This window comes from Gadus morhua, chromosome 23 (genome assembly GCF_902167405.1).
Source record: "Gadus morhua chromosome 23, gadMor3.0, whole genome shotgun sequence".
Lineage (NCBI taxonomy): Eukaryota > Metazoa > Chordata > Actinopteri > Gadiformes > Gadidae > Gadus > Gadus morhua.
Window position 1 is genome coordinate 8,163,826 of NC_044070.1, and position 18,737 is coordinate 8,182,562.

At 44.1% G+C, this 18,737-nt stretch overlaps 1 protein-coding gene across 10 annotated transcripts in view; it reads right to left on the bottom strand.

Moving 5' to 3' along the window:
• LOC115536915 (B-cell receptor CD22-like) overlaps window positions 1–18,737 on the bottom strand; it is a 132,093-nt gene that overhangs the window by 37,183 nt on the left and 76,173 nt on the right. For 2 of the 10 annotated variants that reach the window (XM_030348384.1, XM_030348383.1), the window contains exons 11-12: window positions 18,403–18,638; window positions 16,181–18,294 (exon numbers count right to left, since the gene is read on the bottom strand). In XM_030348384.1, coding sequence (XP_030204244.1) covers window positions 18,222–18,294; window positions 18,403–18,638 — 309 coding nt within the window. In that variant the 3' untranslated portion in view covers window positions 16,181–18,221. Of the gene's footprint in view, window positions 1–2,254; window positions 2,411–2,522; window positions 2,759–3,537; window positions 3,599–3,671; window positions 3,775–3,894; window positions 4,147–4,432; window positions 4,694–4,957; window positions 5,213–5,345; window positions 5,613–5,759; window positions 5,985–6,149; window positions 6,531–7,615; window positions 7,722–16,180; window positions 18,295–18,402; window positions 18,639–18,737 lie in introns of those variants that run through there. The other 8 variants (XM_030348388.1, XM_030348387.1, XM_030348390.1 and 5 more) reach the window with 8 other exon arrangements.

The window sequence follows — 18,737 nt, forward strand, 5'->3', positions numbered from 1 at the left end:
CTCTCCCCCTCGATGCTCAAACAGCTGAATGCTCTGGCCAGGGAACAGGCTGCAAACCCCTGCATCCAACCTCCTCCGGGAGACACCTTGCTCTCCAACCAGCCTGCTGACTGTCAGAGGGACCAGTCCCGCGTCCTTGGATAGCTTCCTCTCAAAGGCTTCTTCCAGGCGGTCTTCCCATGGGACGATCAGCTCAAGCAGCACAAATTTGCTTGCTGGACTCAGACACAAGGACAATGTCTGGTCGCAGGGTGGTGACTGCAATGTGGCCGGCGAAACTTCAGCTGATGCTCAAGATCCACCAACAGCTGCCAGTCTTTTGCAGAGGTAAGGATTCATGCACATGTTCTTCCGGCAAGGGTTTACTGCTCCCCAGCTCTGACAAAGGTGATGGTTTTCTTGGAGGGTCAGAACCGTTTTGCCAACACAAGCCCTTAGCTGATGACTTCAGCGATGGTCTAGAACCTGATCATGCCTCCAGCGGTACTGTCCATCTCCAAGTGCCCTGGTGCAGCTGCTGAGGATTAGTCCAAGGGTTCCTCGCTTGGAACACAACGGGCATGCTGGTGTCTCGGCTAAGCCCCATGTGTGCAGGTTTGTTGTTGGAAGCACATTATATACTGCCTGGAAGAGGAATTTAATGCGGTGAGGCTCGGCTCTCCACAGCTCAGCCCAGGTTACTTTCCTATCAACCCCGTTCTCCCATCTTGTCCAAGCTCCCTGTTGCTTCATTCCGTATGTGTTTGTTATTTTCCTGTAATTTGTTCTGCTTATTTGACTCTCTGTGCGCTGTGTAATTTATGATTTTATGTAAAGATAATGTCATGATTTCTGTTATACTGTGTTTGTTTATCTGTATAGTTTTCAAGGTAAAGTTGGAGGAAAAGTCTTCAATAAAACATGTTGCAAGGAAACCAATTGTGTCTGCCCAGTGCTCCTGGTCATCAGGGAGTCTAGTAAAAGCCACCTGGGTGGCGTGCACTAACAGACATTGCTTTATACAGTAAATGATTTCATTTTTAATTGGTTCTCATTGATCTCACTTGTGTAGGCTTCTAATATATAGCCTCAGTTGAATATTTAAAAGTAATGAATCAGATAAGGAGGAGACGTTGGGCATACAATAATAAGTTCTCTTGTGGGGCTCATACCTCTCCGATTGGTCTCATGAGAGTCTCAGACTCGTCTCAAGTTCTTCTCGACATGAATGACATCAGAGGAAGACAATGTTGAGATCTCCTCGTTTTATACTATTTCTCAAATAATGATATAATAATTCATATCTCATATCAACCTCCTGTGTCTTAAAAAAGTATACTTACTCATCTCTTTTTCATCTTTTTATTGCTCCTCAGGGAATACATACTGGCTAAGACTATTGAAAACATAAACGTCTACTTAATGTAATGGTGTGGTACGTCTACCTCAGGCAAGTTCATACAAATAAAAGATCCCATTTAAAGTACAGAGAAGTAGAAAACAGCATTGTAGGCCTACACAAGACTACCCAACATATCTCCCATTTACAGCCACATATACCACAACATCAATTTGAGCCTCACACTCGGTATGGTTGAACATTTCTGTGTTATTCATTTGTGGAAAGCTATAGACAGAGGCAATTCTATGCAAAATAATGATTAAGTGCAGCCAGGAGATGGCTAAGATGGTAAGCTAACCAAGCCAGGCAGGTATTTTCCCTTAAAGGGGACATATTATACAACCAGGTGTGGGTGTGATTACAAGCCGTTTAGAAAATCTGCCCCATATGACATCACTAGTGGGCGTGTCCACCTAGATCTGTGCTGGATAGAGCAGTCTAACAGCCTACCCAGTGGACTGAAGTAAACGTTGCTCATCTATCCAACACAGATCTAGATGGACACGCCCACTAGTGATGTCATATGGGGCAGATTTTCAAAACGGCTTGTAAGGCTGATCACACTCACACCTGGTGGTATAATATGTTTCCTTTAAGACCTCCCCTCACAGGTGCAGTACATCCTGGTAACCACTAGATGGTACCGCTAAGACCTCCCCTCACAGGTGCAGTACATCCTGGTAACCAGCAGGTGGTAGCGATGAAGCAGAGCTATATCCTCAAGAGCAAGAGGACCTGGATAACATGTGGCCTCGCTGGGGCCATCACAAGTGGAACAGACACAATCAAGTAAATAAGTCAAATAAATCAGGTCATGAATGAGCTATAGTGGCAAGTATTCATTCCATGTAATAAATTTCCATAGGACATGCAGCCAGCGTAATGTCCTGTGACCTGTGTACTAAATGGATGAGACCCTCTACCTAGTACCACTATTTAAATCCTGCTGCCACAACTCTTTCAATATCTGGGGTGTTTTTTGACAGTGCTGTACAACTCTGAGGTTTCTGCCGCCTCTGTCTGGTCACTCTGTCTGAAAAGAAAACAGAACTTCAGTCACCCTGTGAAACAGACCAATTGGGTTGATAAAGTCCGAAAACAAGAGTCTATTCCCTATTTAGAAATACCAAGACAAGCTTACCCAGGGACAGCGTTTAGTCTCTTAATGTTGACCACAGAATAAAAGACAGCATCTGCTTGGTCTGATTGGACATTAGAGCCAACCCAACAGCGAGGTACTTCCTGGTTCTCTGAACGAGAGGTATGGATGCTGGCATAGTGATATTCCTCCTGCTCTTCTATTGGTTCTCTCTGTGCTGCAGGAGCCAAGTGATTGGTCAGAGTTGAGACGTTTTCATACAGAGGACCTGGTAGTGGCTATCGGGAGCAAGGACAGAAGAATACATTTAGAAAACAGTTTACACTTCCTGAAGACAGTCCTGAAGGTCTTGCTTTTCTGGTTAATCTAGAGACCATTGGTGGTGACTAGTGGTCCCATCATGAAGGCTGCTGCAAGCCTCACTCACTTACTGCAAGCTTTTCACCATTTGTTGAGCTCCTAAAACCATTTTTATCTCTCGACTTCAGTGCTTCAATTCACCAGTCTTCCCATTCTGCTCACTGGCAGAAATCTCCCCAGATCTCACCCTGGATCTCACCCTTTAAGCAAACATGACTTTGTAAAGTTGTGACTCTTAAATCCGAGACTGATTGTTCTATGTCATGTCCTCGTCAATGAATGTACATTTCTGAGCAACTCTTTGATGAGTCCAAGACAGCGGGCAGCAGGGCTCCGGGGGGAAACAATCACCGGCAACAATCACGTGAAACCCTTTCTCCTCCATGTGGCGGTTCAGTCTACTACGGATTGATGTGGAAGTGGAAGAACCCGAGACGTCGGAGAACCCGACGCAGTCGTTTGAGATTCATAATATGGTCTGGGGACCACCGCCGCGGGGCACCACACGGGTACTGTAATGTACAGTCTCTCGTAGCGATAGGGCTAGGGCAACAGAGATGGACAGTCACTCAGGAAACAACTAGAAGTCTCTTGTGGGGCCACAGGGTCTCGGTGTGGTGTGCTGTGGCCTCAGGGTATTTCCATTGTGTGTCTTAGTAAAGGATGGGTTAGTAATAAATGGCTTCCTGTGTCTCACCTCCTCCACAGTATCTGGCCTTCCTCCCTGTCCACATGCTTTACTGGAGGCCCTCTTTCTTCTGTAGAAGAGAACAGAGAGGTGAAGGAGCAACAGGACAAATGAAGGAATGTGAAACGAGGAAGATATCTTACCTCATCCAGAGGAAGACGAGGAGGAGTACGGTGGCCAGTAAGACAGCAATGGTTGTTACAGCTACCATTGCTCGATGAGATGATGATGATGATGATGATGTCACTGGAACATAGTCAGTTGATTTCAAACACCGATGGCAAAATGCAACATAAATAGGCAAACATTTAACTGTGGGCCTCAGACTATTTAAAAGGTGTGCGTTTCTTTTAAATTAGAAATTACCTTGGATTAACAAAAAGGTAGCATTATGAAGTCCGATTGCATTATGGGCTTGGCAGTAATAGTTTCCTCCATGCTCAGATGTGATATTAGTGATGGTGTAGTTCTGTCCTGATTCTTTCATTTCTTCATGTTCCTTGAACCAAGTGTAGTTAGCTACTGGGTTGGCATCACTGCTGCAGCTCAGAGTCACTGAACTGCCCTCCTCTATTTCACCAGAGGGACTCACGGTCACTGAGGGGGTCTTTGGAGCGTCTGTCAGGAACACCAAATAACAATATCCATCCTTAAGTTATGAAACTGCAATAAGAATAATAATGGATTGAATATATCTAGTGTTTTTTTAGACACTCAAAGATGCTTTACAGTGAAGGGGGACCTCACTAACCACCACCAGTGTGTAGCACCCACTTGGGTATACTAGTATAATAAGTGAGTCATTGTTGTTTACAGGCAAGCAGTAATACATGAATACCAGATCTACATTTTAAAGACAAGACATAGAAAAGGTGTTAACATATCAGTCCAATATTCAACTCACACTGGACATTAATGAATAGCAAGTTAGAGCTCAGTTGTCCGTATTTGTTCTCTGCGTGACAGCGGTACGTTCCTCTGTCTTCAGGGCGGACTGAGGGGAAGGTATGAGGTTGACTTGGTCCCCAGAGCAGAGGTTGGTTGTTCTTGAACCAGGTGTAGTTAGCTGCTGGGTTGGCATCACTGCTGCAGCTCAGAGTCACTGAACTGCCCTCCTCTATTTCACCAGGGGGTCTCACGGTCACTGAGGGGGTCTTTGGAGCGTCTGTCAGGAACACCAAATAACAATATCTATCCTTAAGTTATGAAACTGCAATAATAATAATCATGGATTGAATTCATGTAGTGCTTTTCTAGACACTCAAAGACGCTATACAGTGAAGGGGGACCTCACTAACCACCGCCGGTGTGTGCAAGTTATAAGTGATTCATAGTTGTTTACAGGAAAGCAGTAATACAATACCAGTTCTACATTTTAAAGACAAGATATAGAAAAGATGTTAACATGTTAGTCCGATATTCAACTCACACTTGACATCCATGAATAGCAAGTTCGAGCGCAGTTGTCCATATTTGTTCTCTGCTTGACAGCGGTACGTTCCTCTGTCTTCAGGGCGGAATGAGGGGAAGGTATGAGGTGGTTCCCAGAGCAGAGGTTGGTTGTTCTTGAACCAGGTGTACTCAGCTGCTGGGTTGGCATCACTGCTGCAGCTCAGAGTCACTGAACTGCCCTCCTCTATTTCACCAGAGGGACTTGAATACACAGATATGTGTTTAGGCCCATCTGGAGACACATAAAACATGTCAAATAATATGCAAATTTCAATTCATGACAGTATTAACGAAAATGAAGATCCCATTGTGGTGAGGTTTGGGTTCACAATTAATGTTGAAGTTTGGGATTGTGTTTTACTCACATTTTACGTTAATAGAGATGAAAAAACATTTATCCCCTAGCTTATTCTGAGTGTCACAGCGATATCGTCCAGAGTCGGAAGATAGGATCCGCCTAAAGATGAGCTGTGGTCCCTGGTTCATGTACCTGGAGGAACCATCTCTATTAACCCTGAACCAGGTGTAGTTAGCTGCTGGGTTGGCATCACTGCTGCAGCTCAGAGTCACTGAACTGCCCTCCTCTATTTCACCAGAGGGACTCGCGGTGACTGAGGGGGTCTTTGGAGCATCTGTTAACAGTGAACCTTTAATTAATTACATAAAATGCCAGGGTTTTTGGCCCATTCATAGTAAATATTCATGTAGTTCTTTACCCTAAAAACCTTAAAGGTTGTCTGCATCTGGTATCATGTCAGTGTACTGTGGAGTGGACCTACACACTAAAGGAGAGTGTTGATGTTCATATCCTTCAACAGCACATGAATAGCTGTATCCAGACTGAATGTAGATCCAGTAGTTCATTCCCTGTAGTACATTCTGTCCATTCCTGAACCAGATGTAGTGAGGGTCACCAGCTAGATCACACATGCTGTGACACTCCAGCTTGGCCTTGGTAGGACTGGTAGGGTGAGGAAAGGACACCTTCACCTGGAGGTCTGGGTCTGAGAACAATTTAAACACAATTATACTCAATAATAAATATTATTGAGTATAATAACACAACACACACACACACACACACACACACACACACACACACACACACACACACACACACACACACACACACACACACACACACACACACACACACAATCATAGTTTACCTGTTACAGATAACTTCACTCCAGGGTCACCAGTATATTCCCCACCTGGTTGGTTTGTTGTGAACCTAAACTTGTAGACAGCAGAGTCACTCTGTCTCAGGTCTCTGATTCTCAGGGTACATGTTCCATGACATCTGGCCCCGGTACAATTGACCTCTCCACGGCTGAATTCAACACGACCTGTATACTCTGTATCGTGTTCCAGAACAACAGGCTGATAGTTTGATGCTTTAGTGAACCACAGTGGTTTGACTGTGGTAGGGCGGTACTGTACGTTGTCAGGGTATTCATAAGTGCAGTTGATGTCAACCGTTGCTCCTCTTAAAGCGCAGACATTACTAGATGAGTAAGTAACTGTCCAGTCACCATTACTCTGAAGCACTGTGAAAAAACAAACACATCTCATTGAGAATGACCAAGACACAGAGGTTCACCTGATGAACAGACCAGAAGATACATAAAGAGATGGAGGCTGGTGGGTGGAGATGGAAACTACAGATGCATGCTGACCACTGAGCTGTGAGAGGAACGTTCCAGAACATCATGTGACACCAGTGAAGTAGCCAGGGGGGTATAGAGTTCAGACCCCCCCTTAAATGAAAAATATATTATACATATTATACTACACTAACTGAATAACATACACTAACAGTTAATGAATCATGGTAGTGTTTAGTCTCTAAAGGCCTCGGCCCTTTAGTCTATGTGCTTCTGTTGGGGCAATGCGACTATAAGCTTTGAAATTACTTAGATGTGGAGGCAAGAAATATAGAGTAGATGAGGGGAGGAGAGGAGACAAGTTGAGGACAAGGAGTTGAAGTGGGAATGTGGGGAAGGAGACAAGGTAAGGAGAGGAAAAGAGTGGAGACAAGGAAAAGGGAGGAGTAGAGACAAGAAGGAGGAGATGAGAGGAGAATAAGAGAGGAGAGCAGGAGAGGAGAGAGAGGACATGAGATGGCATGCAGTGTCTACCATATATATGTGTCAATCAGAATTTTAACATTGCAGAAGATTTCATGTCTCAATCATCATTGATAGAATAAATGGGGAAAAAACGGTAGCTTTTGACATGTATGTTTTTTCCAAAAGTATGAAAGAAACTAAATAAACCCTTCGATGATGTATACAGTTTATTGTCTAGCAACCAGGAAATACCCAACAGATCTGCAATGAGTATTGTTATCCTAAAACCAATATTATCACTACAAGTGGCTGTATACAACTTGCAGTGAAGTGGTATTTTCCAAGTACTAATGAACCATAACTGTAGTATGTAATGTGGACCGTTCTCCGTTATAGTGCTCTGTAAACCAAACACAGCATTCTAGAGGGTGATTCTTTAATGTTCTATTCACTATAATTCTATCTTCAACATGCTGGGGTTTCACCCTCTCCTCGTTCCAGTTGCTTGGTTGTCATGTTATTGAAACAGTTCAACTAAATTTTAACAACATAAATTAACCAACCTGGTACTGACAGAAGGAAAAATAGAAATCCTCTTGCTGCTGATCTTAAATTCATAGTGAGTCCTCTCTTCTCTCACTCTGTTGTTCTGGGGGATTCTTAATCACACTTGCACGTAGAAAATACAATGAAAGTAATTGCAAGGAAAAATCTCTGAATTATATTTGTTATCAATAGAGATAAAGGTTAAAAGTTACTGTAGAGGAGGATGCTGGTCTGACATCTAGTCTGTGGATCCAGTTCATGCAGTGTGCTGAACAGAAACCAAAACAGCATTGAAAGACTTCCTCCGCTTAACACCTTAACACCCTAACACCTTCCCATCGCTTCATCCTGTTTACTGGCAGAAGCCTCATCAGATTCCAAGTTCTTCCTCAAGATGTCACAGTAGTTCTCATACTAGATTTCACCCTAGACCTCAGCCTAGATCTCACACTAGATCTCACCCTTATAGCAAACATCCCTTTGCAAGTCGTGACTCTTAAATCCTAGACTATAATAATGAATTCCACAGATGACCTGACCATGTTGCTGATGAACCATGGCAATGTGGCACAGCAAGTAACCAGGAGCTGTTCTATTAATAAAATCAAACATATGGTTTTGCTTCAGCTGGTTCACATGATGTCCCTGGAGGAGACTGGCAACTGCCCTATCATAACATTGACATGAATCAAATCAAAAACAGGGCCAAGGATTTATCCCAGGGGGATCCCACAAGTCAACTCTTTGGCCATTGATACGTTTTCTCTGACCTGGCCCACCATTATCTATTGGTCAAATACCATTTAAACCTCTCTATTGATGTGTCCCTTTGCCCTGAACATTTTAAGTTAAAGTTGTGATATGTACTGTATGAAAAGCCTTGAGTTTATGAACAGGACCATTCCAGTGTAATGGATACTAATGCTTTCCATCTTTATATCATAATAAACAAGGTAAGTGAGGCAAGTGTCATGTGTCTTCTTGAACCAGACTGTAGAAAGATATTCTGGGGATCCTGTTCTGGCTTGCTGTCATGTTCAAAAATTGTCAATAAGTTGTTAACCCAAACTGGTTGACCAATGCAAGGGTAACTACCAGAGAGCTTGTTGGAGCTTTCACATGTGTTTAAAAATCGCAAGTAATATATATAAGTAAGATACACTTTCCTGGCCTGTAAAAACATTATGGCAACATCAGATTGTGTTTGGGAAATCAATAGCACACTCGTACTAAAAGGGACGTTGTTCTAAGCAGTCAATCATATGTTTTGAAAGTTCTAAATCTAGAATCTAGGTTCTACTTCAGATTTTTCTTTATGAAAATATAGACACGTAATAAATGGCTTCCTGTGTCTCACCTCCACCACGGTTTCTGGCCTTCCTCCCTGTCACCATGCTTTGCTGGAGGAACTCGTTCTTCTGGAGAAGAAAAAGGAGGGATGAAGAAGCAACAGGAGAAGTGAAGGAATGGAAAACAAGAAAGAGAGAATATCTCACCTCATCCAGAGGAAGACGAGGAGAAGTGGCCAGTAGGACAACTATTATTCTTACAGCTACTGTTGTTGTCAAAGGTTACAAGAGAGTGGAGACGAGGAGGAGCAGAGGTAAGGAGACAAATAGAGGAGAGCAGAAAAGGAAACGAGAGGAGGCCAGAAGAGGGCGAGGAGAGCAGGAGAGAGGAAGGAGAGAGGTAGGAAGTGACTACCATATTACTAAATCAGAATTCCAACACAGCAGCGAAAGATTGATGTGTCATGTCTACATCATAATTTTCTGAATAAATAGACGATTCGATTTTAACCTCTATTTTTCTCAAAAAGTCTTAAAGTGGCTTAATTAACTCTCCGATGATGTCAATAGTGGAGGTTTTCCTAGCAAACAGGAAATGCCCAACATAGCTCAACGCAAACATCCATTATTTCTGTGAGAAGGTGAAATCCTCCCCCTTCTCACTGTCTCACATTAGAGAAATTATTATTATATTGTGTGTGTATATATTATATTGGGCTGGTGTAAGATTGGTCTTCCGTCCCGGTAGGGGGCAGTATGCTAAGGGAGCTTAGGATCAGAGTATCAGGGGATAGCCCAGGGGGGTGTTGATAGAAACAGCTGTTTTGTAAATTTCTTTAGGTTGTGCACAGGGTGTGGGTATATATGTATTTGGTGATTGTTTATTTAGTGTCATGCTTATTTAGTATTCACACAATGTACTTTCTGTTCAGTTATGTTGGATTGGTAGCTTTAGATAAATAATGTTCCCCAACTAATGGTCTGGCCCATACGGCCGTGATTGGTCCAATTGCCATTTCCCTATTTAAGGGCTTTCTCATTTGGTGTTTGGGGCTGAGGGTAGGTGCTGGCTTGATGTGAGGCCAGTACTAGTAACGCTATGCTAGATTCATGTTAGGCTATGCTATGTTATATTTTCTTAGTTTATGTTTGCTGACGGATGCAGTCATTTCCTTTTCATTTGAAACGTTGCTCTATTTTTTGTGAATGGTTTGGAGACATTAAAACTTCACTTTTTCTTAGACCTCAGTCCATTGCCCTAATTTTTGCCCACACTCGGAATTCCCAGTTGGCCGTATCCCAGATACGTGGGGCGACCACGCCGGTCCCTCACATTTGGTGGCAGTGGTGGGATATTTTTTTTCAACGCCATCTGAGAAACTGGAGAGACGAGGGGGAAGACGAGGACTCGGTGGACAGTGAGGACGAGGCCGAATCTGGCGACGAATGGAGCAGAGGCTGTCCCGAGGGGTTCTACTCAAGATGGAGGAGGAAGACGGCCATGGTGAGGACCAGGCATCCGGTGGAGACCCGCCTGAGGAGTCGGACCTTGCCGCAGTGCGTAGGCTCTTCGAGCGGGAGGCGTCCAAGCAGGAGCAGCGCTGGAGGAGTGTCCAGATGCAGCTGAACCAGCTCAGGGAGGACGTTGAGGCTGATCGGAGGCCTTCGTCTGCACCAGATCCAGCACCAGCTCCGGCATTGGCACATGCACCAGCACCTGCACCAGCGCCTGCACCTGCACCAGCAGCGCCCGTGACCTGGCCCAGGGCGGCCATTCCCAGGCTGGAAGAGGATGACGACATTGAGCAGTACCTCATAACATTCGAGAGGTTAGCAATGACTTATCGTTGGCCAAGAGAGGATTGGGCAGTCTTTCTAGTGCCCTACCTCACCGGCAAAGCACGCAGCGCCTATGTGGCAATGAATGTGGATCATGCCACTGACTATAACCGAGTGAAGGAGGCCACCCTTCACAAGTATGCAATCAACGAGGAGGTTTACCGGAGGAGGTTCCGCGAACCGGACGTCAGACCTGGTGAGTCCCCCCGAGAGCTGTACACCCGCCTCAGGGATCTCTTTGAAAAGTGGATCAGGCCGGCGGATAAATCAGTCGAAGAGGTGGCAGAAGTGCTCATCCTGGAGCAGTTTCTCCGGACCCTGGCTCCAGACGTCCGAATCTGGGTGAAAGAGCACCAACCCCAGAGTGGCCAGGGCGCGGCAGAGCTGGTGGAGAACTTCATGGCGGCGCGGCGAGGCCAAAAGAGTTTCCGACAGGAGTCCTACTCTATTCCAGCGGCCCAAAGTAGGTCTGGGGGTTTTGGTCATGCGGGTGGTCCAAAGACTAATGAGCCCAATAGAGTGCCTGCCCAGAAGTCGTATAGGCATGACAAGCCTAGAGTAATGCAAGGGCAGAAGCCCGGAGGACCGGTGGTCTGCTTCTATTGCCGTGAGGAGGGTCATATTAAGCCTGATTGTCCCAAATTGAAGCCTAGACTCTCGGGCCATAGCTGTATCCCGAGATCAGGGGAGGGTGATACAGGTTTTGGGGGAAGACTGCAGACTACCACTGTCCTAGTTAATGGGAAGGAAGCCACTGCCCTGTTAGACACCGGAAGTACCCAGACACTAGTGCAGCCCCACCTAGTGAAGGCAAAGGATTTTGTGCAGGGTAGGAACCTGAGGATTCTGTGTGTTAATGGGGATGAACATGAGTACCCCACAGCTGAAGTCTACCTGGAGGTCAGAGGGCAGGCGTACCAGATGATTGTTGGTGTGGTAGAGAGGCTGAGCCATGCAGTCGTCATAGGCCAGGATATACTGGTTCTGCCAGAGCTGGTGCAGGCCAGCAAGCCAGTTAATGTGGTGGTCACCCGGTCCCAGAGCCGAGCAGGGGCTCCTGGAGAAGAGACAGAGGAGCCTGCTGAGCTAGCTACCCTAAGGGACATGCCTTTTGCAGAAGGAGAAATCGCTCCTCCTGCCAGAGTGAGGGGTAAAAAGACCCGCATGCAGGTCAGGCGGGATAGGCTAGTGGGCACGGTGGAGAGAAATGCTGAGTTACCACTTGCAGAACCAGATGCAGATTGGGGTGATATCTCAGTTAATTTTGAACAGTTACAGAGAGAGGATGAGAGTTTGCTAAAAGCTTATGACAAGGTCAGTGAAGTTGGTGAGACCTCCACAGATGTACCTCCAGCTTTGTCGGGAGAGAGCTACCGGGTAAGAGAAGGGCTGTTGTACCATCAGCCAGGAGAGGGCAGGGCAGAGCAGCTGGTTGTGCCTAAACAGCTCAGAGAACGGGTGCTAGCTATGGGTCATAAAATACCTTGGTCAGGTCACTTGAGTAACGCCAAGAGCTATGAAAGGAATGCAGCCAGGTTTTATTGGCCAGGGCTCTATATCGATGTGCAGCAGTATTGCAAAACCTGTCCCGAGTGCCAGGTAACTAGCAATAGGAGAACTAGCCCTTACCCACTACAGTCACTCCCTATAATAGAGGTTCCCTTTGCCCGCATAGCAATGGACCTTGTTGGACCCCTGGAAAGGACCAAAACAGGCTACAGGTATATATTAGTTATCTGCGACTATGCTACCCGCTACCCCGAGGCCTTCCCGCTGCGCAGGATTTCAGCCCGTCCAATAGCACAGGCCCTGTTGCAACTTTTTTCGAGGGTAGGAATTCCCCAGGAGGTCCTCACTGACCAGGAAGTCAGGCTTCGCCAAGATACAGTGGGGGGAGGAGCAGGAGCGGGCGTTCCTGGACTTAAAGGGGGCGCTCTGCAAGGATCCTGTGCTCCAGAGCCCGGACTTCGAACAGCACTTCACTGTCCAGACCGACGCATCTGGTGTTGGTCTTGGGGCAGTACTGCTTCAAGGGGAGGGGGACAACATGAAGCCTGTGGCTTATGTAATCCGCAAGTTGTTCCCCAGGGAGACCAGGTATGCGGCAGTCGAGCTAGAGTGCCTAGCTGTCAAGTGGGCACTTGACACTTTGAAATACTACCTGCTGGGTAGAGACTTTACACTAGAGACTGATCACCGCGCCTTGCGGTGGTTGGGGAGCATGAAGGACTCGAATGCTCGCATCACCCGCTGGTTCTTGGCACTGCAGCCATTTCGTTTCACGGTGCAGTACCGAGCGGGAAGGCAAAATACTGTGGCAGACTTTTTGTCTCGCCATCCTGTTGGTGAAACTCCGGAGGTGGTGGGAAATGTGAGAAGGTGAAATCCTCCCCCTTCTCACATTAGAGAAATTATTATTATATTGTGTGTGTATATATTATATTGGGCTGGTGTAAGATTGGTCTTCCGTCCCGGTAGGGGGCAGTATGCTAAGGGAGCTTAGGATCAGAGTATCAGGGAATAGCCCATGGGGGTGTTGATAGAAACAGCTGTTTTGTAAATATCTTTAGGTTGTGCACAGGGTGTGGGTATATATGTATTAGGTGATTGTTTATTTAGTGTCATGCAGTGGTGTATAAAGTACTCAAAAGCCATACTTAAGTAAAAGTACAGATACCTTACTGGAAAATTACTTAAGTAAAAGTAAAAGTCACCTTTTAGAATAGTACTTAAGTAAAAGTATTAAAGTATCTGATCTTTACTGTACTTAAGTATCAAAAGTACTTTTCTGATATTAAATGTACTTAAGTACTGAAAGTAAAAGTACAAGTAACTGCTGTTAATAAAAAAGCAAAGGGTCAGAATTTTGAGAATAATGGAGTTTATTTCAACTAAGACAAACACAATAGGCAAAACTCCACAAGGCCATAAACACTTCCGGTCCAACCTACCGCCAGGACCTCCTCACCGCTCATTTTAAATCAAGGACACTCAAACCTCCTTGCAGTGTTATAGTGTGCTATACAAATTAAATTAATTATTTATCATTATTAAAACAGCACCGAAAGTGTGTGTGTGTGTGTGTGTGTGTGTGTGTGTGTGTGTGTGTGTGCGTGTGTGTGCGTGTGCGTGTGCGTGCGTGTGCGTGCGTGTGCGTGTGTGCACTGGTACACGTTACTTAATATTGATTTTGGTGTCATCCAGGATCGCGGATTTTCGGAAAACTTAAGTCCCTGCCCAAAAAGGGTATTTAAATTAGATTTGTAGCAAAAATGGCACATATACAGCGTATTGAAGTGTATAAGATAGTGTTGTAATACTGCGTGTACAAACCAGCCTGATACAAATAGTAGAATTTTGATAGCCCTTGCCCTCGTCCTAGCCATGCATTTTTGTGTTGACAGTCGTAGGAGTTTTGATCGACGTAGCAACAGTAACTAAGCAAGGGGGCTTTGCGAACGTGCGCTGGGACAGCTGATTCGCCAAACAGGCTCGCAGTCTGTGTTCTACCACAGTCCCCAACGTTATTCTCATATCTCTCATGATTAGGGGTCCAAGCCAACAGGTTGGATCCCTATTGTTTTTGTAAGGATTATTATTATTATTCCGACGTACTAATCCTAAAAGTGTGCCCACAGCCCAAACCGTAAATGGTGCCGACACGCCAATTGCATGACTAGATCCAGGTCCCTGAGTTCTAAGCAGACGACAAAATCCAGACACGCCGAACACTAGGTGGCGCTATACCAAGGGAAAACGCGTTTGGGGCTATAACTCCCACACCGAACCTCCCACAGTCAAAAACTTGTACCCACATATTCACTGGAGTCTGCTGCATCTTTTGGCATCGGCCACGCCCATTTGCGTCTATAATTTTTTTTCGCAAAATCGCGAAAACCGCAAAACTGTATTTTCGCTACTCCTCCCACATTTCTTGACCAATTGACACCAAACTTTGCACACGACATCTTCAGACGCACACGCAAAGAATGCACGAAACACTTTTTTGATGCGACCTTTGACGACGAAACGGTAGCATTTTGAATATTGGTTTATGAGCTTAATTTGATGTGGAAAATCAAAAATCCAAAGAAATCCAAAATTAGACATCGGAACGAGTCCAAATTGTACACACATGTTGGTGCTAACCTTAACGGCGTTCGATAAAAAATTCGGAAAATTACGCCCTCAGGGGGCGCAATAAACGAGGAAATTGTATATCTTCTAATTGGCCAAAGGAATGTTCTTCACACTCAAGGGAAACCATCAAGGGGCAATCCCGAGTCTATATAGAAAATATGGCCAAGAAATATTAATGTGGGCGGGTGTTATTTGAAAAAGGAAAATTGTCTTTGGAAAATTTCGCCACAGGGCGGCGCCAAAAAACGACGACATTGTCTATCTCCTATTTGGCCAATGGAATGTTCTGAAAACGCGTTTTAGGCTATAACTCCCACACCGAAGCTCCCACAGTCAAAACCTTTATATCGACATGTTGTTCACGGTAGCATTTTGAATACTATCTTCGCGTTTTGCCGGCGAAATGCACATTTCTTGTCGCGTTGTGCCGGCGAAATGCACACTTCTTGGACCCCTGCATAACTGCTTGCAGTTCTAGTTCATTTTCTTTTTTCTAAAGATTAGTTGATTTTGTAACGAGTAACGAAGGTTTCAAGGGAAATGCAGCGGAGTAAAAGTATCCGTTTTCTTCGCAAAATGTAGCGAAGTAAAAGTAAAAGTACAGAGAAATATAAGTAGTAAAGTAAAGTACAAATATCCAAAAAAACTACTTAAGTACAGTAACAAAGTATTTCTACTTCGCTACTATACAACACTGGTGTCATGTTTATTTAGTATTCACACAATGTACTTTCTGTTCAGTTATGTTGGATTGGTAGCTTTAGATAAATAATGTTCCCCAACTAATGGTCTGGCCCATACGGCCGTGATTGGTCCAATTGCCATTTCCCTATTTAAGGGCTTTCTCATTTGGTGTTTGGGGCTGAGGGTAGGTGCTGGCTTGATGTGAGGCCAGTACTAGTAACGCTATGCTAGATTCATGTTAGGCTATGCTATGTTATATTTTCTTAGTTTATGTTTGCTGACGGATGCAGTCATTTCCTTATCATTTGAAACGTTGCTCTATTTTTTGTGAATGGTTTGGAGACATTAAAACTTCACTTTTTCTTAAACCTCAGTCCATTGCCCTAATTTTTGCCCACACTCGGAATTCCCAGTTGGCCGTATCCCAGATACGTGGGGCGACCACACCGGTCCCTCACACTTTCAATTAGGTTACTTTGATCCAAAACAAATACAGAGTCAGACTACAAGAGGCTCTATAAAACTTACAGTGAAGGGAGATTTCCAATGACTATGAACCATAACTGAAAAATATAAAGTTGACCGTTCCCTAATGTAGTGGTCTGTTTAACAAAACAGTTTTCTAGAGGGTGATTCTTTAGGGTTATTTTTTATTAAATATTATTCGATCTTCAACATGCTGAGGTTTCACCCTGTCCTCGTTCCAGTTGCTTGGTTGTCATGTTATTGAAACTAAATGTTCGCAATGTAAATGAACCAACCTGGTACTGACAGAAGAAAAGCTAGAAATCCTTTTGCTGCTAATCTTGAATTCATACTGAGTCCCCTCCTCTCTCACTCTGTGGTTCTTGGAGATATTTAAACACACTTGCAAGTAAATAATACCAGTACAAGTTCATACAAGGAGAAATACATCAGTTTTAAATATACAACAGTGTTTTTTCAGTCATTTTCATTACTATATATCCCTCTATGAATTACATTTGTAAAGCATTTGAACAAAGGTTAAGAAAATACAACCTCTTACAGTAGAAGTTGAAGCTGGTCTGTGGTTCCAGTTCATCATGCACTTTTGTTCATTTGACCAAAAGAAAAGAAAAAGGACTTCATCTTAATGCAGCAGAGTTAACCTGAAGCCTGGTTACTGCCTGGAACATATGATCACCTTTTAGACCACAATGAATGGTACCTAGTTCCATCATATTTTATCTTTTGCTATATTGTGTTCTCCGGATAAGTTTTCTTTTTAAACAATAGTTTTCACATACATTATTTCCATCATCTGACCATCATTCCATTCATAAAGTAAAGAAACCCTTTATCAAAACCGAAAATACGGAAGATCCAACTAAACTAAATCCGTCGGCTTTCCTCTCACCAGAAGCTGGATGACCTTCAACACCCACATACCAGGACTAGGTCCATACTTTACCACATCAATGCAATTACACTTGGAGGAGGCGGATTAATAAGGATTTCTTTACTGTGACAAACTGGAAAGATACTGAAAGGATGACCCTAGATTGACCACAACTCCAGGGAGAAGAACACTCATGTGTTCACTAGTGAAATTATGATAAATCAGAACTCTAGATAAAATAATGTGTTCACTAGGAATTACAGACGGTTCCTTGGAGACATCATGTAATGGTTCCTAACAAATCCCTTCAAATGTGTTGTCTCTCCAAAACAACCCATTGCAAAGTAAAATGAGATCTCCTTTCTATCACATTAACATGATATATTTGGGCTTACTCAAGGCCAAAGAGAGACTCTCAATTGTCACTCCTGAGAAATATGCATAGTTCGGTCTCGCAATGATCTTGGTGAGTTCTTCATTTTATTTCAGGTATTTCATGTCTAAGGTCTCTCAAATTTGTCTCAATACAATACCAATATTGCTGGATGCATTGCCCCAATTATACAAATCAGATGTGATGTACCAGATACGTTTTATATGATTATCAACTATGAACAACTTACAGAATCTTTAGTTAATTTCACACAGAATTCATGTAACTTAATGTAGCCTACCACATGGATCACCATCACATGCCTTAAACCTGTAAAGTATTTTGGAAATGAGCTGCAACAAAAAGGCCAGGCATAGATGTCATGTTAAAGAAAACAACTTTGGCCAATAAATTCTCAAGAGCAACCACGATTTTGTGGACAGAGTTTTCAAATATGGCACATGAAAACATGTGGCATATGTTACAGTATTGTGAAGAAAAAATTTCACTTGCAAATACATTAAATGCCAGGTTTGCACCATATTACTCAGAGGTTATGAAAAACTCAATCTGTTTTGGAATGAATGCGCTGACCAGCATGTACATCCTGGTAACCAGCAGATGGTACCGCTAAGACCTCCCCTCACAGGTGCAGTACATCCTGGTAACCAGCAGGTGGTAGCGATGAAGCAGAGCTATATCCTCAAAAGCAAGAGGCCCTGGATAACATGTGGCCTCGCTGGGGCCATCGCAAGTGGAACAGACACAATCAAGTGAATAAGTCAAATAAATCAGGTCATGAATGAGCTATAGTGGCAAGTATTCATTCCATGAAATTAATTTCCATAGGACATGCAGCAAGCGTATTGTCCTGTTAAACTAAATGGATGAGACACTCTACCTAGTACCACTATTTAAATCCTGCTGCCACAACTGTTTCAATATCTGGGGTGTTTTTTGACGGTGCTGTACAACTCTGAGGTTTCTGCCGCCTCTGTCTGGTCACTCTCTCTGAAAAGAAGACAGAACTTCAGTCACCCTGTGAATCAAACCAATTGGATTGATAAAGTCCGAAGACAAGAGTCTATTTCCTCTTTAGAAATACCAAGAGAAGCTTACCCAGGGACAGCGTTTGGTCTCTTAATGTTGACCACAGAATAAAAGACAGCATCTGCTTGGTCTGATTGGACATTAGAGCCAACCCAACAGCGAGGAACTTCCTGGTTCTCTGAACGAGAGGTATGGATGCTGGCATAGTGATGGTCATCCTGCTCTTCTATTGGTTCTCTCTGTGCTGCAGGAGCCAAGTGATTGGTCAGAGCTGAGACGTTTTCATACACAGGACCTGGTAGTGGCTATCGGGAATAAGGACAGAAGAATACATTTAGAAAACAGTTTACACTTCCTACAGTCCTGAAGGTCTTGCTTTCTGGTTCATCTAGAGGACATTGGTG